The sequence below is a fragment of the Micropterus dolomieu genome, linkage group LG21, assembly GCF_021292245.1.
Source record: "Micropterus dolomieu isolate WLL.071019.BEF.003 ecotype Adirondacks linkage group LG21, ASM2129224v1, whole genome shotgun sequence".
NCBI lineage: Eukaryota > Metazoa > Chordata > Actinopteri > Centrarchiformes > Centrarchidae > Micropterus > Micropterus dolomieu.
The window spans coordinates 17,185,437-17,210,816 of record NC_060170.1 but is presented as its reverse complement, the minus strand read 5'-3'; the positions used below and the strand labels follow the sequence as shown (position 1 = coordinate 17,210,816).

Here is a 25,380-nt window from a genome sequence, read left to right as displayed (position 1 = left end):
TTTTATATGTTTCTGTCTTCCCGCTAGTGCCTGTAGGTTTCTCTATTAGGTCACCTTCACCTAAAACAACTATCTATCAGATGTTTAGATTCCAATGCTTCGTCATATTGGAATCTCTTACTATCCAAGAGTTGTACTCTAATCTGTGGAGCCAGTTAGTTCTTGTAAACATTCTTGATGGTTTAACCTTGTAAGATTCCCAAAGATCTGCTAGCCTGACGTCTTGAGCTACTGTCTCTAGCTAATCAGTCTATTGTTGTCGTCTTGACGAGGACAAGTACGTGTGAGAAATACCTAAAGCTATAATGTCAAACACTTATGGGGTCAGCTATATTACTCTAAACTAGGTAGACTCTACACTACATAAACGAAGGTTGGTGCACAGATATCACAGTGTTGAAGAAATCATGCAGCCCTCAATTAGAGACCTCATTCATAAACTGTAAACCTTTTTTATTCACCTCGTTTGTTCTGGTTGCCGTTTACATTCCAACTCAGGCCTGTGTTAGTGAGGCGTTACTACACCTGGCCGACCAGATAACTAAGATGGAGAAAAAACATCCAGACTCTCTGCTCATTGTTCTCTGAGACTTCAACAGAGCAAACCTCAGCCATGAACTTCCAAAGTACAGACAGCATATTAAGTGTCCCTTGTGGGACACTAACACACTTGACCACTGCTACACTACATTAAAGGACGCCTATCGCTGTGTTCCCCGTGCAGCCTTGGAACTCTCTGATCACTGTCTGGTTCATCTTATCCTGACACACAGGCAGAAACTGAAATCTGCTAAACCTGTTAAGACTGTGAAAAGATGGACCAATGAGTCAAAGCTGGATTTACAGGCCTGCTTTGGAGTATTTTTGAGGCTGCAGCCACTGACCTGGACGAACTGACACTGTGACATCTTACATCAGTTTTTGTGAGGACGTGTGTGTGTGTGTGTGTGTGTGTGTGTGCCGACTAAAACCTTCCGCACATACAACAACCAAAAACCCTGGTTCACAGCGAAACTCAGGCAGCTTTGTCAGACCAAAGAGGGGGCCTTCAGAAGTGGGAACAGAGTCCTGTATAACCAGGCCAGGAACACACTGACTGAAGAGATCAAAGCAGCAAAGAGGAGCTACGCTGAAAAGCTAGAAAACTGCTTCACAGCCAGCAACCCTGCGTCTGTATGGAGAGGCCTGCAGACACTCACAAACTAGCCCAGACGGTGTCTCCATCCTGCCTGAAAATCTGTGCAGAGCAGCTGGCCCCCATCTTCACACAGATCACCGGAGCTGTGTGAATTTCCCTCCTGCTTCAAACGCTCCACTATCATCCTGGTCCCCAAAAACCCTCCATCTCTGGATTAAATGACTACAGGCCTGTTGCCCTGACATCTGTGGTCATGAAGTCCTTTGAAAGACTGGTGTTGGCCCACCTGAAGGACATTACAGGCCCCTTGCTGGTCAGTGGATAATGCAGTCAACTTGGGACTGCATTACATCCTGCAACACCTCGACTCTCCAGGGACATATGCAAAGATCCTGTTCGTGGACTTCAGCTCGGTGTTCAACACCATCATTCCAGTCATCCTCCGCACTAAACTGTGCCAGCCTCCACCTGTCAGTGGATCACAAACTTCCTGACTGATAGGAGTCAGCAGGTGAGACTGGGGAATATCACATCCAGCATCTGGACTATTAGCACTGGTGCCCCCCAGGGGTCTGTGCTCTCCCCCCTGCTCTTCTCTCTCTACACCAATGACTGCACCTCAGAAGAGAAATCTGTCAAACTCCTGAAGTTCACTAACGACAACAGCCTGAACCAGGACGGTGATGAGTTGGCCTACAGACTGGAGGTTGATCAGCTGGCTCTCTGGTGCGGTCAGAACAACCTGGAGCTTAACACACTCAAAACTGGAGATGACTGTGGACTTCAGGAGGAGCCCCCTGACTCTGCCCCCATCGCCATACTCAACAGCCCTGTGTCTGCTCTGGAATCCTTCAGGTCTCTGGGATCCACTATATCCCAGGATGTAAAATGTTAGCCCAACACTGACACCATCATCAAGAAGGCCCAGCAGAGGATGTACTTCCTGCGCCAGCTCAGGAAGCTCAACCTGCCCAAGGAGCTGCTGATCCACTTCTACACAGCCATCATCCAGTCTGTCCTCTGCACCACCAAAAAGGACAAGAGCAGACTACAAAGGACAGTCAGGTCTGCAGAAAAAATCACTGGTGCCAACCTGCCCTCCATTCAGGACTTATACATTTCCAGAGTCAGGAAACGGGCAGGAAACATCACTGCAGATCCATCTCACCCCAGACACAACTGAGTTCCAGCTTCTCCCATCTGGTAGGCGCTACAGAGCACTGTACACCAAAACCAACAGACACAAGAACAGTTTCTTCCCACAAGCCATCACTTTGATAAACAGCTGATTTCTGACTCACAGTGTCAGGAATAACTTCTGTGCAATAACCCAGTAACTCTGCCTCTACTCAGCCACCTGTTTACTGGTTACCACTTTACTCGTCATTCTCCATTTCAGAGCTTTGTATATTGTGTATATACTGTATACCTACTCCACCTACCTCAAGTACATAACACCTGAGCATAGTACTTATTTATTCCAGCATCCTCTGCACTATGCTAATAGAAGTATTGTCTCAGTCTGTCTATATTGTTTTTGTTTATAGTGTGTGTGTGTATGTGTGCTCTCTATACTGTAGCCTGTGTGTGATTGTATAAGTAAACACAGCGTGAGCAATGTACAATCCTGAGTCAAATTCCTTGTATGTGTGCACATACCTGGCAAATAAAGCTGATTCTGATTTTATTTTGAAAGTCTAACTGGACGTTGCGCATTTATTGTTGATAACTTGACTGCCGAGACATCCAAAAAAGACGCTAAAGGGGTGTTAACACAGGTCGTTAAAAAGCTGAGACTTAAAAAGCCTAAAGCAGATGATACATGGAGAAACTTTTAGAGCAATGGTGCTGGGCAATGTTGCCGTCAATGGGAATCAGTAAAGATTACTACCGTAATCCCCTTCCCCCACCACCACGCCACCACTGTCCGTTTAAAACATAGACAGACTTGCCACCAGCAAGATTGCCCAGTCTACATGTCTAAACCATATGCACATGCATGAAGATCTAAATAGTTCATTAATCATTTCCTTAAACTTTCTAAATGATCGTATGAACCATAGGCAAACCATAATATCTCATAATACAATCATCTTACTAATGTGTATTACGCAAGAACAATGGTTTATAAATATGAATTCCGTATTTACTAATACTTAACTACACACAATGAACCATTAGTTTTTATAAAGTGCTACCGACAAGCAAGTTTGAAAAGATTTTTCCAACCCACCAATCTTTCTATCTGTAAATGTCAGTACCTCATGAGCATATTGTTTATGCTCTGTGGCTGCAGCCTTGTTGACAGGGGTATTAAGTGACAGATTAAAGCAATGGTTTTGTTTCCCTGCTGTGCTGATCTAGAGAAGCATCTGTCATGCTGCACTGTGCCAACTGTCACAGGATGGCCTCACCTTAGTAAATGACTTGGTTCCATATGCTGCCTTTCACTGACTCAGGCTATTCTGAAAAACAAACAACAAAACTCATCTTGCTAAACATTGGAGTGCAGTGAAACAGAATGCCTGTTCTTGTACCAACACATTTTGTCGGTCGAGGGTTACAGATATTTTCAGCACGCACATGGTTGTCTGGCATTAATTTAATGGTTCATACAGGGAATTTAAAGCCCGTGCCATATTTGCTTGACTCCATTCCAACATGTTAAGGAACATATTAGTTCTTCAGTCTCCTTTTTATAAATTTTGTTTTCAGTTTTTCCGAATGTTCATCCAAAAATACCCAGAACTTTTTTAGAAATCACTCCAATCTCCCTTTGACCCTGACCTATGTTCTCATTTATTTAAAAGTTGTTCTGTGTCCTGCTCCACTTACTAGAATCGGTGCATGTTTGGTGCAAAGGGTATTATATAGCAAACATTTCCTACTGTGAAATGAAGGAACTGTCACTTAACAGATATATTGCCCGGCTTTTGATAAATAAAGTTGAATGAGCATGATTTCAGAGCATGGTTTTTAGATCATATGCGTATTGTGTATTTTAATACTAGTTATATATACATAAAAATATAATTATTTATCAGTATCTGTAATTAGTATTTTCCCACACTTTTTCCCCCACTATATTTCTTTTTGAAAAGATGTGTGTTAGCTTGGTAGCAAGAGGACAAATGCTCTAATAATTCAGACAATGTACATAGTATTTTGAAAGTGAGCACATTAGACAAACACAGCATCCTTTTAATGATACACTAACTAACAAACAGAGAAACTGAAGCAGAAGAAACCATTTGCTGTTTAGGACAACTGTATTACAAATGTGTAACAAAAGAATCTCTGCTGTACTGTATTTGTGTATGTTTTGTTTTATTTAGACATTTTGGCGTTTCTGAAGTCTGAGTATGTTGCTCCCATGGTCCTCTGGCTCTGTCATGAACAATGCCAAGAAAATGGAGGACTATTTGAGGTATACAGAAAGAATTTCTTTCTTTCTCTTCAGTAAGAATAGTAAGGAATCGCTTCCACTGCTCTGCCTGTAGCTTTGTGTCCATTTTCCTTCTTTTGTCTTTGAGAACAGTACTGTAACATTACATATTCATTTTCCATAAACGGACAATCTTTATTAATATCCGTGTGTTTGCTCATCTGCTCGTTTCGTCTCCTTTCAGGTTGGTGCAGGTTGGATTGGTAAATGTGAGTACTGTGTTTATTTTTCCCGAGGAAATGTCTGTATGATTCTGTGACTTCCATTAGCCCCTGGTTCACTAGCACTGTCTGTGTGTGACTTTCACTATGCAATGACCTCTTTGTGTGTGTGTGTCTATGTGCGTAGTGCGCTGGGAGCGTTCCCAGGGCTGCATTGTGAGACAGAAGAACCAACCCATGACTCCGGAGGCTGTCAGGGACCAGTGGGACAAAATCTGTGATTTTACTGATGCCACCAAGCCCGCTAGTGTACAAGGTTAGTAATGTACTTGGTTGAATACACGCTCACATACACAATAACCTACAAAAACACGACACTCACTCTCTCACACACACACACACACACACACACACACACACACACACACACACACACACACACACACACACACACACACACTTTCATAAGAAACATATAGTAGATGGCATCATGTTCACATTTTGTAGTGATCTGGGAAAATTGAAATCATGTCCTTTTTGTCTTGAATGGCCATTTATTCATTGTGAAAATGACAGTATCTCTTAGAACCACTGACTCCTACTTAGAGTTGAGACCATTCAGGTCTGCTTTCACACTTGTTTGACTCATTCTGTGTTGAGTCAGAGTGAGTCAGATTGCAGATCACTGTGTAGATGCACTGAATCTAATCAAAGCTATCAGATACTTGACAATGAAGTAACCATGGTAATTGTACCGCTTGCTCTTTGGCCTTGCTCCCTCTGAAACAATTATCTTTCATGTTAAAAATGGACTTTAGCATACAAACACATCATGATAAGAAAGTGTGTGTGCATGGTGAAACCCAGAAAGGGGAGTTAAACAGGATACATACAGGTCTTAAATTCAACTTTGTGATCTCTGCAGGAACCCTGTTCAAGAAATGCAGCTAAAAGTTGCTATATATTGTAACTTAAAGTGAAAAACTTCTCCCACTTTTAAGGCTGCATTTAAATGTCAAGGAGCAGGTCAAGCTTTTGTTTCTAGACTTTTTTAAAATAGATTTTTTAGTATTCCAGTGATTCACACTAATTTCAAGAATAATGCCAAATGGAAAGCTAGAACATGGGTTTGTAGATTACATTTTTGTTAAATTGATTTGTTGACAGCTATTTTAGTGTGGCAGTGTGACATTCTTTCAGTGAAGAATTGCAGTTTAGAGTGACAAAAAAACACATGTGTAGTCGTCATGTAGTCACACTGTATGACTGAGCTTTTGAGAGAGTGAGGCCCTTCTGAAACTCAGCCACATGAGCCCTTTTTACTATCCACTCATCTGTATTTACAGAGAGTTTGGTAACCTAGAGCGAGGACAAGAGGGTGTTAAAGATGAAGCGAATGAGGCGGAGAAAAGAAGTGAAGGTGATCACAAGGCTGAGTGTGTACAAGCCCAGTGTTGTTCCTGAAAGGTCTCATGCAAACAAGAGGGTGGCAAATGTTGATTATTATTTCTCTCCACCTCCTCTCTCCCTCTCCACTCTCTGAGATGTACATTTGAAGAAAGGGTGGCGGTGTTAACATCAGCTGAATTAGGGTGGCACTCCCACCGGACGCTAGCTGTTCTCATTAGCATGGCTTTGTTGTGCCTCCTCATTTGTAGCTTATTACCGAGACTTGTTGCCTGTGTTCAGTAACTGCCTGCTGCTGAGTGACAACAATTACTGCGGTCTTCCCGGTCTCACTCTGTTTCTTTACCTCCGTCGTATCAGTTGTCTGTCTTTGTTTTTTTTGACTGAATCTGCAAATGTATTCATAGCTTGTTACCTGGGTGGATATATGTACGTTCTATTTTTAGGCAAACTGAGAACACACAGTGTGGACTCAGTGTGGTTTCATGTTAAGGTTTATTCTTAATGTACATGGCTCTCACATCCTTCCATCCATTTTAAACCTGCTCCTGGATCAGTATGTGTATTTAAATTCTTATTGTGTGTCTATTTAACTTCACTTTGGTCCATTTAACAAAAAATCCTATTACTGCAAAAGTGTAGGATTAAAGTTGGTTATGTGGGTGATGATGGTCCCCATATGTGAAGAAACTGTCACATATGAGGGACCCTAAACTTTGTGTCGAAGGCAGCAGACAGATGTTGATATAATCATGATTTTATATCAGCTTTTTAATGTTCACAATAAAGAGTTAGATACAGTAATATCCTGAATGTAAATGGAATAAAATGGTTACCAATCAAAGTTTCTGACATCAAACCAATGAAACTTAAAAACATAATACTGATGAATGTGATAAATGTACTGGCATAATGGGTGGCACTGATTATGAATTATTTGATGTGCCACCTCATTTATGTGTGTTTTGATTCCTTTTTCTTCTACTCATCTGTCATCTTTCACCTTTTGTATAGAGTCTCTACAGTCAATTATAAGTGTGCTGTCTGGAGTGGAGTCAGAGGGAGAAGTTGGTGCAAATCCAACAGCAGCAGCAGCCTCACATTCAGCAATCAATCCTGTGAGTAAAGCCGGCCATTGTGCTCTTTTTTTTTTTTTCTTTGATAGTAATGTATAGTGTATTTGCAGGTCTTGAAAAAATCTTGAATTGAGAAGTCATTGAATTTAGTTTCCTTAAACAGGCCTTAAAAGTCTTACTGTTTCTCTTACCTGCTGTACACAGTACAGGGGTTGAGAGATGTTATGCACCTATAAACTAGAAGTGGGATTGTTGTAACCGTGGATTGTGAAGTTGTTTATTTCAATACTGCAAGCTTCAGTAGCTTGGAAGCTCATCTTTCATGCAATACCTGACACAAACAGGTATATAATCATACCAAAGTCCTAAAGCCTCATCTGTATGAATATTGTGTGTATTACTTGTGTGAAATATACCATATGGATACAAATATCACATATATATATATATATATATATATATATATATATATATATATACACAAAACGATGTCAAACACATCCACACATAGGAAGCAAAAACTTGAATGAGTTCTTCTCATTTTGTCCCTCCATCAGTCCATTTTCTGCCGCATATCTGTCTTATTCCTAATAATGGGCCAAGTCAGATACTGAAAAAATTAGTAAATATAATTCTAGTCTATATCGACCCTACAGGTTTTCTATCATGCTTTCATATTTTGGCTGGTATGGATGTGAGACAGGTATTAGATTTCATTCATGTGGCATTAAAAAGGCCTTAAAAATCTTAAATTTAACTCTGGAGAAACCCTGATGTGAATACATGACTGGGATACGCAAAGAAATTGTTGGTTACAATGGACATAATTGTATAGACATGAGTATAATTAACCTACACTTGACCCTTTTATACCTACAGTGTCCCCTTTTCCTCTCACTGTATCTTATTTATCACCTCCTCCTTTTGTTCCTTTTCTTTTTTTCCTTCATTATTTTCTGGCTTCTGCTGTTCTTAACCTTATTTTCACCACTGTTACGTCATGTCCATCAAGGTTTTTCTCCACTTCATTTGCTTGAACTCTCATCATTCCTTCTGCTGAGACTGTAGTTGCGACTGTAAAATCTCAGACTGTTTGAAAGATGGCAACTCATGACTCTTTCAATACCACCACACTGTATTTAGTCAGGGGCATGAATAACCTCAGCAAAGCTCCTACAACATACAGAAGTACTATGTAAATATGAAATGGTGATGTACCAGACAAGTGCCAACTTAGATTGTCTTTTAAAATGCGATGTACAAAAGACATGCATTGGGTGCTCCTTCACTTCCGCGTGTTCCCTATCATTGAATCACAGAAAGTGAACTGGTTACAGCTCACACATGGCTGAGTTGCTTAAATAAAACATTGGGCCACAAGAGTAAGTGTATCGCATTAAATAATTATCCACAGAAACAGCCCCCGTTTTCTGTTCAGCTAGTTGTAGCAAGCATGCAATAGTGACACTACATCAACAGATGAATTGGTATTTGTAATATTACTCAAACAGATGACAGCGGTAAAAGAAACGGCTGATTAACAACATTTAATGAATGAAAGTTTAATGAGGATGAACGCTTTGTTTGTGCAGTGTGGAGTCAGGTGCGACATGTATCTGTTAGCTTGTCAGTATCAGGCAATAATTGTGTGACACTCAGAGCTTGGCTGATGTCAAAATAATGTACAGTGGGGGCGTCCTAGTGGTTATGATGCACAGCATATTACCTAAATGGGCCCCAGTTTAGTTCAAGTCTATCTACACTGTCACAAACTGTCTACACAAAAATGCTACCCAGTCCATGGAGTCCGTCTGCATCGCGGCTGCCGGAGCTGATCGCAGCCACTCTTGTCAGTGCTTGTGCTCACACCAGAAGTGTCTCTCTGCTCCTCTATGGAGAGAATACGCAGCCATTTTCAAAATAAAATACCCTGTGCAGACCCCTATCTTATATCAACAATAAACACAGTTAAAACAGACTAAAAAGAAACAATGTGAGCCCAGGGTGATAGATAGCAGCCTAAGTCCGTCCCTCAGAATTCCCATGATGCATGGCGGTGAAGGGAGTTTTGTTAAAATTTGCTAATAAGTCTCCTATTTGTTTGAAATACAAAAGTTATATTTTTGTAAGTGTCTGCTTAGAATATAGTGTTTTTTGTTGTTAATTGTCATTCTTGTGGTTTACTGTTAAACCGGGAGTGAAGTTCCTGTTTCATTTGATAAGAACGGCTGCACTGGTTTTTGTCTTCATTGATTGTTACCTGCATGCATTTCTATAGTGCGGCTGTGTCTACAAGCAACTGACATAACATTTTGCGGCCCACGTAGCGGGGCCCCTATCCTACTGGGGCCCTGGGTCAGACGCACCCACACTACCTCTGCTTATGGTCTGGTGTCTCTCATTTTCCTCTTGACAATACACCATAGATTCTCTAAGGGGTTCAGGTCAGGTGAGCTGGCTGGTCAATCAAGCACATTAACACTATGGCCAAACAGTTTCTAGTGGTTTTGGCACTGTGGGTAAAGGAAATCAGCATCTCCACAAAGCTTGTCAGCAGATGGAAGCATGAAGTGCTCTGAACTCTCCTGGTAGACAGCTGCATTGACTCTGGACTTGATAAAACACAGTGGACAAACACCAGCAGTTGACATGGCACGCCAAATCATCATTTACTGTCGAAATTTCACACTGGAATTCAAGCAGCTTGGATTCTGTGATTCTCCACTCGCCCTCCAGACTCTGGGATCTTGATTTCCAAATGAAATGCAAAATTTACTTTCATCTGAAAAGAGGACTTTGGACCACTGAGCAATGGTCCAGTTCTTTTTCTCCTTAGCCCAGGTAAGACTCTTCTGATGTTGTTTCTGGTTTAGGAGTGGTTTGACACTAGGAATGCTTGTAGCTCATTTCCTGGACACATCTGTGCCTGGTGGCTCTCGATGCACCGACTCTGAGGCTGGAGTGAAGCTCCCCAAGTTCTTGAATCGGCTTTGTTTGACAATCCTCCCAAGGCTGCGGTCATCCCTGTTGCTTTTCCTACCACACTTTAACATTACTGTCAACTTTCCATGAATATGCTTTGATCCAGCACTCTGTTAACTGCCAGCCCTTTCAGCAATGACCTTCTGTGGCTTGCCCTCCTTGTGGAGGATGTCAATGAACTGTCAAGTGAGTCCTTCCCCATGATTGTGGTTGTGTGTACTGAACCAGGCTGAGAGATTTTCTCAGGTCAACATTTCTTTTATTATTCATTTTTTATTCTAATATTGTGAAAAAATTGATTTTTGATTTCCATTAACTGTTAGCTGTAATCAGAAAGATTAAAATTAAAAAAAGGCCTGAAATATGTCACTTTATGTGCAATGAATCTAGGATATATGAAAGTCAGATAGAAATAAATGAACATTTCCACAATATTCTAATATTATGAGATGCATCAATATCTCTCTGCACCTGATCTTTTGGTCTGGTTGGGTTTTATTGTTTACTATCAAACAACAACCTTCAAATAAGCTTCATAAAACAAAAAACCCCAAGAGACATGAGTTCAGTCCAACATGCAGAAACAAAGTCTAAAATGAATTTAAATAAAACAAATTGTAAATAGCACATAACACAAACAAGATGTTGAGCATAAAATTGAAGTATGATGCAGCATAAAAATGTGTTCCAAACTTTCAATAATACTCCATAATAACCTATACTTTCACATCAGGACCCATTGTGAGTCTTAGTCTTTAAGTATGTCTATGGTAGTAACCACATATCAACTTTCTGAAATGGTATATGACTTGCACAACTTAACAGTACCCACTAGACTGCTTCAATAATATCATGATTCAGTACCTAGAATGTTAAATGATGTATACACTCGGGGATTAGTGTCCTCTCTGGTGCGTGTCTATCTGGACTGGAGATTTGGAACAGAGTCACAATGTGTAGCCTCAAGAAAAACATCACCAGTGTGTCCTCGGCCGACTTAGCTTTGTGCTTAGTGTGTGTCAATCTTGTAGATTTGTGTGCCGCTGCACACACATGGTGTGTTAGTAGCACTTATCTTTTTCCAGTTGCATTTTTGCCCATTCATCTTTAGCGATGAGCTCCAACTCTTTCAGGTTGGAAGGTCTCCTTGCCATCACCCTGATCTTTAGCTCCCTCCACAGATGCTCAATGGGATTTAAGTCAGGACTCTAGCTGGGCCACTGCAAAACATTAATGTTTTTGTCTGCAAACCATTTTTTCACCGCGTTTAATGTGTGTTTTGGGTCGTTGTCATGCTGAAATGTCCGCTGGTCCCCAAGGCCAAGTTTCTCTGCAGACTGCCTGATGATGTTGTTGAGAATTTTGATGTATTGCTCATTTTTCATGGTGCCGTTTACTGTAATTAGGTTCCCTGGTCCTCTGGCTGAAAAACAACCGTAAAACATTAGGTTCCCACCACCATGTTTGACAGTGGGGATGGTGTTCTTAGGGTTGAAGGCTTCTCCTTTTTTTACGCCAAATGAAGGCTACATCATTGTGGCCAAACGATTCAATTTTTGTTTCATCTGACCATAAAACAGAAGACCAGAAGTCGTCTTCTTTGTCCAGATGAACATTTGCAAAGGCCAAGCGGGCTTTTGTGTGCCATATCTGGAGAAGTGATGTCCTCCTTGGTCTGCGTCCGTTGAACCCAGCGGTGTGCAGTGTCCGCTGGACTGTCTGCCTTGAGATGTTGCCACCAGCAGAGCCCAGATTCATCAGGATGGCCTTGGTGGTGATCCTTGGATTCTTTTTTACCTCTCTCACTATCCTCCTGGCCAGCACAGGTGTCACTTTTGGCTTCCGACCACATCCTCTGAGATTTTTCCTCTGAGTGTGGAACGTCTTGTATTTTTTAATAATACTTTGCACTGTAGCCACTGGAACTTCAAAACATTTAGATATGGTCTTATAGCCCTTTCCTGACTTGTGGCCAGCCACAATGCGCAGCTGCAGGTCCTCAGTGAGCTCCTTTGTCTTAGCCATGACTGTCCACAAACCAACAGCAGAGAGCTTCTGATTTTCACCTGTTGAGTTGATTAAGACAGCTGTTCCCAATGACTCAGGGTAATTAGGATGCTTTAGAACAGCTTGGACTATTTGGATTGGTATAGATCTTTGGATTTTCCCATAGACTGTGACAGTTTGCAAAGGGTATGAATAATTTTGGACATGCCACTTTTTGTTCAAATGTAAATTAAAGATGAGTAATTTTTTTACACAATGATGCCTCTTGTACATCGTCTTATTATCTTCTGGGAGACGCCTGTGTCATTTCTAATGAAGAAACAACTTGCTGGTTGAATAAAAGTAACTAAGTCAGAATTTGCCAGGGGTATGAATAATTTCGGGCTTGACTGTAATTAGTAAGCAACAATTAATATCCCATTAACAAGAGCAAGCTAGGACAATAATCTTTTACAAACACATTTTTGAACAATGCCAAATAAGGTGTAAATAATCGTCATCAGCAAAATCCCAGGAAATATTGAGATATAATTTTTGGTCAGTATCGCACACTCCTGCTGTTCACTGTTGCTTTACATGGTCTGTGCTCGTAAAATATCCACCATTTTTATCTTGTGATGTAACACAGATAATATCTCTCTCTGTTTCTCTTCAAAATGCTAAGTTTGGCGGCCCACCTGAGTAATGTCTATATGTGGGGAAACAATGGGTCACACGTGTATGTTTGTGTGCTTCACAGGATATTTGAATGTGACTCAGAGGGCCAGAAATATCTCCCTTTATATATGATTCTTCTGATTTAATAATACTACTTGACATAAAGGAACCAGCTGAGCTGCGGCTTGGACTGATGGATTTAATATCCTTGAAAGCTCACCAGGAATCATCCTCCCTTTCATCCCTGATCCTGCTCCATTTGGCCCAGCCACTTTAGTTTGTTCTCCTATGTGGAAGTTTATTTGTTGTTTCTAACACACTCTGTAATACTGCTACTGTCGGTACAACAATAGCAGTCAATACTTTATAGCACAAAACAGGGCTGTAGCTACCACTTAGGGCACTGAGGTTGCCTGTATTTTTTTTCTGGGAAATTGGGGATTTTAAGCAACCCTGGGGGATTTTTCTTATTCTGCTATTAAAAGCTTACACATTTTCTAAGCTGCTTCTAGTATTTACTACTTTTAGTATATTTAAATTTTACTTGTTTTATGCTAGTAAAATGTCTAAGACAGATGAATATCCATATCATATAAATTGTAGAAATGAGTGAGAATTTAAAAGATGTTTTTAGTTGATAATGAAGTAGAATGTTTCGTTGGTGCATGTTTCTCAGTCAGAGTCTTGAATCATCTGAAAGGTCTGCCAGAGGATCTCAGGCTGGGGTTGATGAGGGTTTTAAAACATTTACAATAAAACTAAGGGCTCCACCTTCCTGTGCTTTAAAATGCATTTGTGACTTTGTGTCATTAACACTTGATTACTGCGGTGTTCTGTTCAGGAGTTTCAGCCCATTTTCAGGCTGCTCCGAAGTGCGAGCACAAATCGAACATGGCTCCATTCCTGGCGTCCCTGCCCTGGCCACGAGTCAAGTGCAAGATCCATTTTAAAATTGTGCTGATCACTTGTAAAGCTCTGCCTGGTCGGGCCACTGGAGTACATTTCTGAACTGCTGATTCCTCTTAAGTCTGTGAGATCCCACAGGTCCTCAAACAAGCTTTTTGCTGCTCAGTAGATTGAGTCAGAGTCTTTTTATCTTATCCTTTTCTGTGACCCTCACAATATATTAAGTTGTGAATCACTTTAAAATTCTGAATTATTTTAATAATATTTATACTATTCTGCTATTCTTCAGTGTTGCTTTTACTCTTTAAAAAAAAAACAAAAAACAAAAAGGAGTAGTAACATAGTACAGCTGCCATTAGTTTTGCAGGTACTTGGCCATAAAACAAAATATTAGAAACATTTAGATTTTGACCTGATGATGGTGTTCGGACAGTTGTTGAGACATTTCACATAAAAACTTACATTTCAGTGTTGTGGGGGGCGCTGCATGAAAAGTCAAGGGAGTCATTATTAATTATCATCTGAGGGCCATGAATGCCTGTACAGATGTTTGTCTTACCGACCGTCATTGCCATCCCTAGAGCCACGCTGATAGCATAGCTGAAAAGCACTCCGTAACGGTTTTGAAAGGTGCTCCATAAACCAAGATTGATTATTTATTCTCTCAGTGTCTTATACAGTCAGAGCAAATTAATTAATCTAATCATACCATCTTGGTGGAACATGTCTTTATTAGAGCATTTGTATTCAAGGGTTGAGCTGTGGAGCTAATCTACCATGGTGTGAAGCTTTTATTACTTTTCTGCAAACACTTAAAATTTCATATTAATATTCTGTCTAAATTACAGGATCATTTCTCATTTTCTGTCCGCAATATGTTATGTCAAAGTTGAAACTAAAATCTAAAGTCTTCTCCTTTCAGACTGAGGCAGTGGGACAAAAACTACCTCCGTCCACTTTCAGCTTCACCCACACCCAGTGTATCCTGTATGCGTTGGGTGTTGGCATGTCAACCCAGGACCCTGACCATCTTAGGTGTGTGTCTCTGTATGTTTGTGCTAATGTCTGTAACTGGACTGAAAGTCAACCTGTGTGAAGTTGATCTTGAAATCACTTCGCTTTCAGACACATGGAGGAAAAATGCACTAAAATTTATCCAGGTTTACAAACACATCTTTGCTGACAGTTCAGTAACACTGATATTTTCACATAGGTTCCTGTATGAAGGACATCCAGACTTTTGCAGCCTCCCTACCTTCGGAGTCATTCCCGCCCAGGCAGCCATGATGGATGGCGGGCTGAGCTCGATCCCTGGACTCAACATAGATTTTACACAGGTTAGAAAATATACATGTAATGTCTGTTTTTGTGTGTGATTGTGCTTAACATTGTTGTGTGTACATACAAATATATATTTGTATCCATATGGTTTATTTTACACAGTCTTGCACACAAGTAATACACACATTACTCATGCTAATGAGGCTTTAAGACTTTGGTACGATTTATACAGTGGGGACAAGTATTTGATACCCTGCTGATTTTGCAGGTTTTCCTACTTACAAAGCATGTAGAGGTCTGTCATTTTTATCATAGGTACACTTCAACTGTGAGAGACAGAATCTAAAACAAAAATCCAGACAATCAGACTATATGATTTTTAAATAATAGGCATTTTATTGCATGACATAAGTATTTGATACATCAGAAAAGCAGAACTTAATATTTGGTAGAGAAACCTTTGTTTGCAATTACAGAGATCATACGTTTCAATACAGACTTTCAGCTCCCTCCAAAGATTTTCTGTTGGGTTCAGGTCTGGAGACTGGCTAGGCAACTCCAGTGCTCTTACTGAAGAAAGGAGGTTGTTGGCCAAGATCTCGCGATACATGGCCCCATCCATCTTCCCCTCAATACGGTGCAGTCGTCCCGTCCCCTTTGCAGAAAAGCATCCCCAAACAACAGTGTTTCCACCTCCATGCTTCACGGTTGGGACGGTGTTCTTGGGGTTGTACTCATCCTTCCTCCAAACACAGCGAGTGGAGTTTAGACCATAAAGCTCTACTTTCTCATCAGACCACATGACCTTCTCCCATTCCTCCTCTGGATCATCCAGATGGTCATTGGCAAACTTCAGATGGACCTGGACATGCTCTGGCTTGAGCAGGGGGACCTTGCGTGCGCTGCAGGATTTTAATCCATGACGGCGTAGTGTGTTACTAATGGTTTTCTTTGAGACTGTGGTCCCAGCTCTCTTCAGGTCATTGACCAGGTCCTGCCGTGTAGTTCTGGGCTGATCTCTCACCTTCCTCGTGATCATTGATGCCCCACGAGATGAACTCTTGCATGGAGCCCCAGACCGAGGGAGATTGACCGTCATCTTGAACTTCTTCCATTTTCTAATAATTGCGCCAACAGTTGTTGCTTTCTCACCAAGCTGCTTGCCTATTGTCCTGTAGCCCATCCCTGCCTTGTGCAGGTCTACAATTTTATCCTTGATGTCCTTACACAGCTCTCTGGTCTTGGCCATTGTGGAGAGGTTGGAGTCTGTTTGAGTGTGTGGACAGGTGTCTTTTTATACAGGTAACGAGTTCAAACAAGTGCAGTTAATACAGGTAATGAGTGGCGAACAGGAGGGCTTCTTAAGGAAGAACTAACAGGTCTGTGAGAGCCGGAATCCTTGCTGGTTGGTAGGTGATCAAATACTTATGCAATAAAATGCAAATTCATTTCAAAATCATACAATGTGATGTCTCTCACAGTTGAAGTGTACCTATGATAAAATAGACAGACCTCTACATGCTTTGTAAGTAGGAAAACCTGCAAAATCAGCAGTGTATCAAATACTTGTTCTCTCCACTGTATGTGACAGCTGTTCTAATGTTTGTGTCAGGTTTTGCATGGAGAGCAGTATCTGGAGCTTTACAAACCTTTGCCAACCTCAGGTATTTCCTTCTTTGCTATTTACGTACATGGGACTTAATGTGATTACAGTAGATTTTACATTAAACAAAAGTGCAATAAAATCTATTTTGAGGCCTCACAGAGTCATTTTACCAAGATTCATATTACTGTATGTATCATTACTTTTGAGTCAAGCTTTTGTTTTTCAGAAAGATAAATACGATGAGCCATCAAAAACCCAGTCATTTGCTGCTGTTTTGAAGACATTTCAAGAATCCTCAAAGACTTCTTTCCATCTATATATTTTCCTTAATTGTATCTTTTAATTCCAACAAAGATGTTGGCCAGTCTTGCTGGATAGGTACAAATAAATAAAAAAGATCAGTTACATTGGTCAGTATTAATTTTACTTTCCATTTTCCACACACAATGACTAAACAATGAGGCTGCAGCTAACAATTATTTTAATTATCTATTAATCAACAGATAATGTTTTCAATTAAATGTTTAGTTGTTTGAACATTCAATTAATTGTACTTAATTGAGGAAAAATGGCAAATCCTCACATTGGAGAAGTCAAAACATCAAATGGCATTTTTGCTTAAACTGACCACAGCAATTAATTTTTTCAAAATAGCTGTAGATTTATTTAATGGTTCCCAACCTTTTCTGTCTGATGTACCCCCACATCTTGGTGACTGTGTTTTAAACTGGATGTTATCAGACAGATTAGGTTGATTTGTCCGAGTTAGCACTTGTACTCAGTGGCAGACGCTAGATGTTTCAACCATTTGTTTTAGCTATCTATTTCAACCATAGATTACTTGTAGCTAATTCATTTATCCAATACTTTTAGCTAATCTAACTATTTATCCATTACCTTTAGCTAACTATTTGTATTTTAACTGTGTATTCATCACTTTCAGCTAAAGTCTTCAAACATTTATCCCTCAGCCCACTTCTAGCTGTTTAGACTTATTATCAACAAATCAAGTACAGTTATGTGTTAAGAGTCTTTGAGGATTGTGGAAATACCAAAACTGTATTAGGTGTTGTAAAAAGACCTGAGTGACTTTTCAGGTTTAGCTTTGTGACACAAACATAATGATAACACATGCGAGGCATAAAGTGGAGTTAGGCGCAGTCATGACATGAAGTACAGAACTAGTTTAGTAACATTAAGCGTGTACAGGACTAAATTACATTCCATTATTAAATGTAAATGAGTAAAATACTTTTTCAGGTAAACTTACCACTGAGGCCACTGTAGCAGACGTGTTGGACAAAGGATCTGGAGCCGTCGTCCTCTTGGACGGTGAGTTTGTTGTCCCTTCAGGGTGTGCAGCTTTTATCATATGGTATATTTATTCTATAGTCATTTGTTTTCATGCGTATTTTCCTGAAAGTTGCCTCTCAGGCTGAATGAATGAAATTTAATTTACAGTCCAGTCTGTGTCTGCAGGGATTGAAATAATGGACTGAGAACGCTCATATTTTTGTTTGACAATTCCATAGAGATGGATGATATTAGAACCACTCTGATCTATAATTAATCCGACTTAAAGCAAACAACATGGGACCTGAGGTTCCCGGAGGATTCACAGAAGGAAACTTAATATTTTATTACTTTCAGTCTAGGAAGATAACAGAAGCTGACTGGTTGAGTGTGTGTATATAAAGTTATTACTGGGTAAGACGACACGTCACAGTAATGTCCTGCAGAGGCAGCTTTGTTTGTCTTTTATGCCTGTTTTATATTTTGAATTGACCTAATGAAATTAACCAGCCAGTACGTTGACAGAAGTCTAGATTTGATTCCTTCTGACAGCTGTGAATTGTCTCTTCACAGTCAGCATCCACGAGGCTGTTCCTCCTGCTCTGATTTTTACTATAAATGTGCTGTATTGAGGAAATATGGCTGAAGCGGGTGTTCCCTTCACTGTGTTATTGTAATATGTCATGAAATATGAAATTATGTTGAGTACAGTATAATTTAAAGTGATTTCCAACGGATACTGACTTGGGCAAAATGAATGTAATTACTTATTGCATTTTCAAACACAATGAGCCATTGGCCCAAGCTTATTATTAATATTGAAGATTCTGCTGTGTTTAAAATCGTAAAATGAAGTTTTTCTTTATCTCTGCACTGACGCTAGATTAACCTCAACCTTATCCATTAGTAGTTACAATTTACTTCACTAAAAATGTAAAATTAGAGTAGAGTATTTTTGCTACTATGGGGCACGACGTTCATGATTCTTGTCTGGCCAGGGACCTGCATCTTTTACTCCATTTCCTGAAGTGTCTCTAGTGTCTGTGATAAAGGAATATTACTACCCAGAAATACTTTCAAAAATGCTCTACCTATACTCAGAAATACCACAGAGTACATTTTAATAGTTGGTTACTTGTGATCATTTTATTAAATATGCTGGGTTTGTCAAATAGTTTAACTTGGCTCCAGTTCAACCTTCTAAACATTATGCTACTTGCATAATAATGCTGCAGTAAGAGAATCCAAAAATATAATGTATGATAATATACCACTAGCCATTGTTCTGCATTATGAGTACTTTTACTTTCGCAGTGTTTTGTTTATGATGATACCTCTTGGGGGGAACTACTTTGTATGCAGGAAATTATCTCGTGATATACTATTATCTGACTATGGTATTGCTACTTTTACTCACGTGAAGGCTTCTTTCACTACAGAGATAGTTTTGAATGCCACATTTGTGCTGCCTTACAGTGAACACCTACAGTGGCGATGAGCTGATCAGCTACAACCAGTTTTCTGTGTTTGTGGTTGGAGCTGGAGGGTTTGGAGGGAGGAGAACCTCTGAGAAAGCCAAAGTACGTATTCCATATTTGAGTTACTTGGAAAAGTAACAAAATAAGACATTGACTTGAACACTGCCTCGTGTTTGATTTGTGTTTATTTCCTTCAGGCTTCTCTGCCTCCACCTAAACGGGCACCAGATGCTGTGGTAATTGATTCTACCACAAGAGACCAAGTGAGTGTGTCTGTGTGGGTTTAGTTGCAGAATAAATTAATGGCATTGATAATATGTGGGTGAAAGTAGGACGTATTGTTTTGTGCCTCTGAAATAACCGTAACGCCTCAGACAAAATGTGAAGATGCAGCAGAAGTGTTGAACAAGGTTTTCATGCAGTTTTAAAAAAAGAACACTGACTGTATGATGCAGCAGAAAGTAAAAAAGAAATGGGAATAAAAAACTAAATCCCTGGAGCAATTTAAATGACTGCAACTGTATCACTTCAAAGACATTCTTATTTTAGGTATCTGTTCTATTGCCTTCATGGTAATTTAATTTCACCCCACTTCTGTGTATGAAAAGTTCAGGGGTTTATGAATTAGATATAGATCTAAACAGTATCTGTTTCCCCTGTGGTTGCAGGCGGCCTTGTACCGTCTGAGTGGAGACTGGAACCCTCTTCATATAGACCCCAGCTTTGCTGCCATGGGAGGTGAGACATCTAATGTGGCTTGATTGGTATCGTTTTCCATCAAAAAAGTCTTAATTTAATTTGGGCAGGACTAAATTTTCCCCTGGGGATTTTAGGTCAAATTATGCATTTTGATCTCATTTATACTTAAACATGTTGTACTTAAAAATGCTCTTTGGTCAGGCTTCAAGGCTCCCATCCTGCATGGCTTGTGCTCATTTGGCTTCGCTGCGAGACACGTCCTCAAGCAGTTTGCCGACAATGACCCCTCCAGATTCAAGGCTATCAAGGTAAGCATTACTTGTGATTTAAACCCTGTCATACATGTTATGAGTCACTGGGCCTCATGCAAGGACCACTTGTATGAAGTGGTTTGTTCTTCAGTGGCACATTAGAGTAATTTGAGAGAATTCATCGATTTTCTTGTACTTAAAATGTTTATTTAGCTATGACAAAACATTTTTGGAAATGGAGTGGAACAGGGAACCTAATGTGGCAATTTAGGTCGATTTTATACAATTGAAACCTCAGAAGCAGCATGTGCACATAGGGCTGGGCAATATTGCCAAAAATGTTATCACAATAAAAAAATTCATAGCATTCGATATCAATAATTATCACGATAAATGTCAAATTATTTCTTTAAAGTTTAAAGGCTGATTTTTGCTCCTGAGTGAAAGTTGAATGAACCAGACGATAAACTGTGGTTTTAAACAATTCGTTATGGTCAAAACATGACAAACAGTGGATTATTTCACAAATCTGAGGAAGAACATTCAAAACAATTATAATGATGAAAGCTTTTTTTTTTTTTAAACAAATATGTATGAGTAAAATAAAGTGAATTTTTTTTTGTCCCTTTTCCTCTACAAAATAAATATCTTAATAGAAAAATTCTTCAAATTCATATTAATTAAATGGAACATTTATTGAACATTTGTTATATTTTTATTAAGGAAAAAATAATATTGCAATAATTACTGTTATCGTTTTATCGCCCAGCCCTATCTGCACATAAACAATGGGAATCAGGTTAAAATCTGTAATATATAATAATAAGTAATTTACAACAAATATATGCCATTAAGAGAATTCAGTAGATGTGATTTCTCATATGACCAAAGTTCATGGAAAAAAGTAAAATATAATACTTGTGCTTTCATAAGGCATCTACAGTCCTAAGCTTTTATTTTTATAATTAAAAAATCCTGGTCTATTGTGGTTGCAGAACGGAGACATGGGATTTGTTCACTGAAATATATCAGGCTTTAATTCTTAAAGTATTTAGCATTGATCAAGTCTGTTTAAATGTTATAAAATAATTTAATCCATCGACTCCACCACCCTCCCTTAATCTCCTGTCTATTTCTCAGGTTCGCTTTGTGAAACCGGTGATGCCGGGTCAGTCGCTTCAGACTGAGATGTGGAAGGAAGGCAACAGAATTCACATCCAGTGCAAAGTCAGTGTTCAGCATCTGTAGATTTCACTCAGATTTGCGGATGAATGAGCTTGACTTGTCATTTCAGTGCTGTTCTCTGCTCTTTAGTGAATGTTCTCCATGTGTTGCTCTAATCAGCGCTCTCCTCTTTCGTCCAGGTGAAAGAGACAGATGCCATTGCGCTAGCAGGGGCCTATGTGGATTTACATGGCACATCAGAGGCTTCTCCAGAAAATCTCCCTCAAGTACATAAGTCTGAAAAATGCTATTTTCAAACAAGAATCCTCCCCCTTTCCCCTCCATCAAATTCCTTCATGGGGCCCTGAAGCGCCTTTCCTTTTAGCTTTGTAGACGACAACTTATTTATTATTATAATATTTATTATTCATATTTTATTTTGTGTTTCTGTTATTTCTACCTTTGTGTAGGGAGGAGGCCTTCAGAGTGAGCTGGTGTTTGCAGAGATTGGCCGTCGCATTAAAGACTTGGGCTCAGAGCTGGTCAAGAAGGTGAACGCTGTGTTCGGCTGGGAGATCACCAAAGACGGCAAGAACGTTGCACAGTGGAGTAAGTGTACAGAATGCTATGGAAACATATTAAACACACCACTAACTCAACGTCACTGCATTGTGGGCAAAATATCAGAATGGTTCAGATCTTTATTGTCCCAGAAAAGGAAATTTTCAGTCAGGCAGCATAAAAAAACATTCACACAGTAAAATACAGTATAATAATAAAGACAATTGCAGACAAGGGCTGGTGCTACACAAGCAATACAGAATGTAATAAAAGGTTCATCTGACAGCGAAAAGGAAAAAAGGGATAAGTTAAAGTGCTAAGCTGTGCGGGGAGTCAAGAGGCAGTTTATGGTTTATCAGAATAAAAGAGAATTTATTATGTATATTGTATATGTGTGGGATAAATTAAAAATGGAACCTCTTGCTCTTAATGCCTCATTTCTTTGACAGGATTGGGAGGATGGTCTAGATTTACTTGGATAGATTTAGCTTTTAGCTTATTGAATAAAAAAAGAAATGTCTTTTTAGATGTAGTGATTTATTTTTGGCATTGAACAAATTATAAACTGCCTCTGGGTCTTTATGCAAGTTACGTTCCATGTCAACATGGATGAGTGCACCCAATAGTTTGACATCGCCTGCTGTACAATATTTTTTTTCATCCATTTCTGTGACTGTTAATGTCTCTTCGACCCCCCCCCCCCCCCCCCCCCCCCCCCCCCCCTTTTCCTTTTTAGATTTTTTTATCTAACTGCCTGTTAAATTCCCTCATTATTTGCATCACAGTGCTGCTTTGCTCTGATGACACGTCATCAGTAGCTTATTAATATTTTTAATTGATGTGGGTCTCCTAATACAGTTCAGTCCAACACCGGTAATTTGTTTCTGTTTTCTATTGCTGATTTCTGACAGTAAGACTTACTTTTCCCGTCTCTCACGTTTAAATTCCCAAAGCAACAAACTCACTGAGAGGGTCAGGACTGACAACATGAACCTCCCGTCAACATTAAATTCTGATATTGCAGCTCACTGGAGTGTCTTGAACTAAATTTGTCGGTGACGTTTAATATGTCAACGTAGTGTTAGTGTGGCACTGAAGAGACTGGCAAGTTAATTTGACCCAGATTGACAGTTTGCTAACAAGCTGTCAAATGAACCATTAAAACCAGGCCTGAAAAATAACTCTAAAAACAAGTGAGTTGTGAAAACAGCCAGCCAACCCAGGGAAACACTCACCAAGTATTTTATGATTTTATTCCATCTTCTTTCTCTGCCTTTGCCCCCCCCACACACCCCCCACACCCACCTGCTGTCTTCCTCTAGCCATTGATCTGAAGAACGGCAGTGGCTCCTTGCATAAAGGCCCTTACAGTGGGAAGGTGGATGTGACCATCACAGTGTCAGATGAAGACTTCATGGAGGTGGTGCTGGGGAAACTCAACCCTCAAAAGGTAACACACGAGAAAGCCAGATACACCTTTACATTACCTCCTGCTTTAAATTGATGTTCCTTTAAATCTTTTGGTGCTCACAAAAGAAGCATTTTTGATAAAGTTTAGCAAAACGTGCTAAAATGGTGAAAATGTAGCTTAATATTTTAAATCCCATCTGTTTTCCCCCCGATGATGAAATCACTTCTTGTACATTCTAATTAAATGGAAAGCACCTTTGAGGAGCCCTCCAATCTCCCTTGATCTCCTCATGTTAGAAGAAAAATGCAAGACAGTGATCTATAAAACCAAGTTCAGAAAGCACTCAGCGCGGGTAATCAGTCAACGCTACTTGCTATGTCTGTAGCATCTCATCTGTCGAAGAGAGTGGCCATCACTGTACAGAATTGATATGCTTCCTGGAGCGCTTGATATTGATCTGAAGCAAGTGTGTGTGCGCGCGCTCTTTACAGAGTGCGTCAGCTGGCTTTGGTGCTGAAGGTCCCTCAGGCAGGGTCTTTTCCAGACGATGAAAGGAGCAGCTGGAGAAAGATTAGTTGGCAGTTTAAAAGGACACTGCTAACGGTGATCCGGGATTGTCCTAACCGCCTTCCCGCGATTGATTTTAGCCGAGGAAAGCGCTGCACATCGTCAGTCGTTTAGTTCACCCAAAAAAGTGAATGTGAATGCTATTTCATTGTTCTGCTGCCAGAGTACCAATGGTCACATATTTCCTTTTGCCCAAGATCTGGCTCGTTAGCCACGGGCCCATTTTTACTCCCTGTGTACTTTGAAAACAAGTAACAGCCAACCAGCTAGAAATCAGAAGAGACTGTGCTTTCTGGAAAACAAATTGCTCATGTGTGTCTTTGGTGTTTTGAAAGGCGTTCTTCTCTGGCAAGCTGAAGGTTAGAGGGAACATCATGCTGAGTCAGAAGCTGGAGGTCATCCTGAAGGACTACGCCAAGCTGTGAGTGCCTCGGCCAGCCAATCAGATGACTCCAGGAACTAACCAACCTACCCGCTCTGTCCGTCTGTCTACTCTTCTTGCCCTGATTGGTGTGTGTGCACTTAACATGCTTTGCCTCTCAAAGGAAACTCACGAAGAATTAGCGGTAAGATTAGTACTACTTCAGAATGAATTTTCTCAGATACATTTTCAGTTTTGTTACAAAATAACAGACACCTTGATCAAATGAAAGGTTTTCTCCATTGTTTAACACGGATCCAGATATACAAACAATGTTTTGTCATGTCGTCAGTAAGAAAGAAGCAGTAATAATTCAGTGTCATTTCTGCTGGTTACTTGGTTTAGTTTACTTGGTTGGGTCCTCGCTAAATGTGCACTTAACACACCTGCCTTTTAAAGATCCAAATAAGAAATTAACCATTTTTATAAATGTAGTTAAATTTCACTTAGTCAATAATATTTTGTACTGCATACAAAATGTATCACAAGCATCTACTAAAGTGAACCAAAGTACTGCCTCCCACTGGGTGAATGTACTGAATGAGGCGATAACGGTTACAAGCTAAACTGGTTTTAAAGCTCAATCAGACATAATGTTATATTTCAATGGTCTGTTATTTCATTATGATGATTAATTCACCAGTATGTTATGTCAGAAACAGTTATGTACCTGATCGCTACAGAAACCTTATGAGATGTTGTAGAGGTTGCTAGCTCTGTAAAAAATAAAAATAAATAAATAAATAAAAAATTATTTCCACTTAATTTCTAATGTTGGTTCAATTGAAATTAAATTCAGTGGTTGCTCTTGTGTGAAAATAAAGTAATTCAGACTAAAATCTGATTTCTGTATGTTCTCCCTTGGCTTT

The 25,380-nt window shown here is 39.8% G+C and overlaps 1 protein-coding gene across 1 annotated transcript in view; it reads left to right on the top strand.

Annotated features, from left to right (window-relative positions):
• The window catches only part of hsd17b4 (hydroxysteroid (17-beta) dehydrogenase 4), a 35,666-nt gene extending 10,311 nt beyond the window's left edge, over window positions 1–25,355 (top strand). The window contains exons 9-25 of the mRNA XM_046034316.1: window positions 4,474–4,565; window positions 4,768–4,792; window positions 4,932–5,060; window positions 7,166–7,269; window positions 14,702–14,814; window positions 14,993–15,116; window positions 16,673–16,724; window positions 17,927–17,998; window positions 19,436–19,539; window positions 19,635–19,700; window positions 20,106–20,175; window positions 20,338–20,444; window positions 21,528–21,614; window positions 21,752–21,838; window positions 22,022–22,160; window positions 23,435–23,562; window positions 24,426–25,355. Coding sequence (XP_045890272.1) covers window positions 4,474–4,565; window positions 4,768–4,792; window positions 4,932–5,060; window positions 7,166–7,269; window positions 14,702–14,814; window positions 14,993–15,116; window positions 16,673–16,724; window positions 17,927–17,998; window positions 19,436–19,539; window positions 19,635–19,700; window positions 20,106–20,175; window positions 20,338–20,444; window positions 21,528–21,614; window positions 21,752–21,838; window positions 22,022–22,160; window positions 23,435–23,562; window positions 24,426–24,515 — 1,589 coding nt within the window. The 3' untranslated portion in view covers window positions 24,516–25,355. The remainder of the gene's footprint in view (window positions 1–4,473; window positions 4,566–4,767; window positions 4,793–4,931; window positions 5,061–7,165; window positions 7,270–14,701; window positions 14,815–14,992; window positions 15,117–16,672; window positions 16,725–17,926; window positions 17,999–19,435; window positions 19,540–19,634; window positions 19,701–20,105; window positions 20,176–20,337; window positions 20,445–21,527; window positions 21,615–21,751; window positions 21,839–22,021; window positions 22,161–23,434; window positions 23,563–24,425) is intronic.
• Window positions 25,356–25,380: the final 25 nt, after the last annotated feature.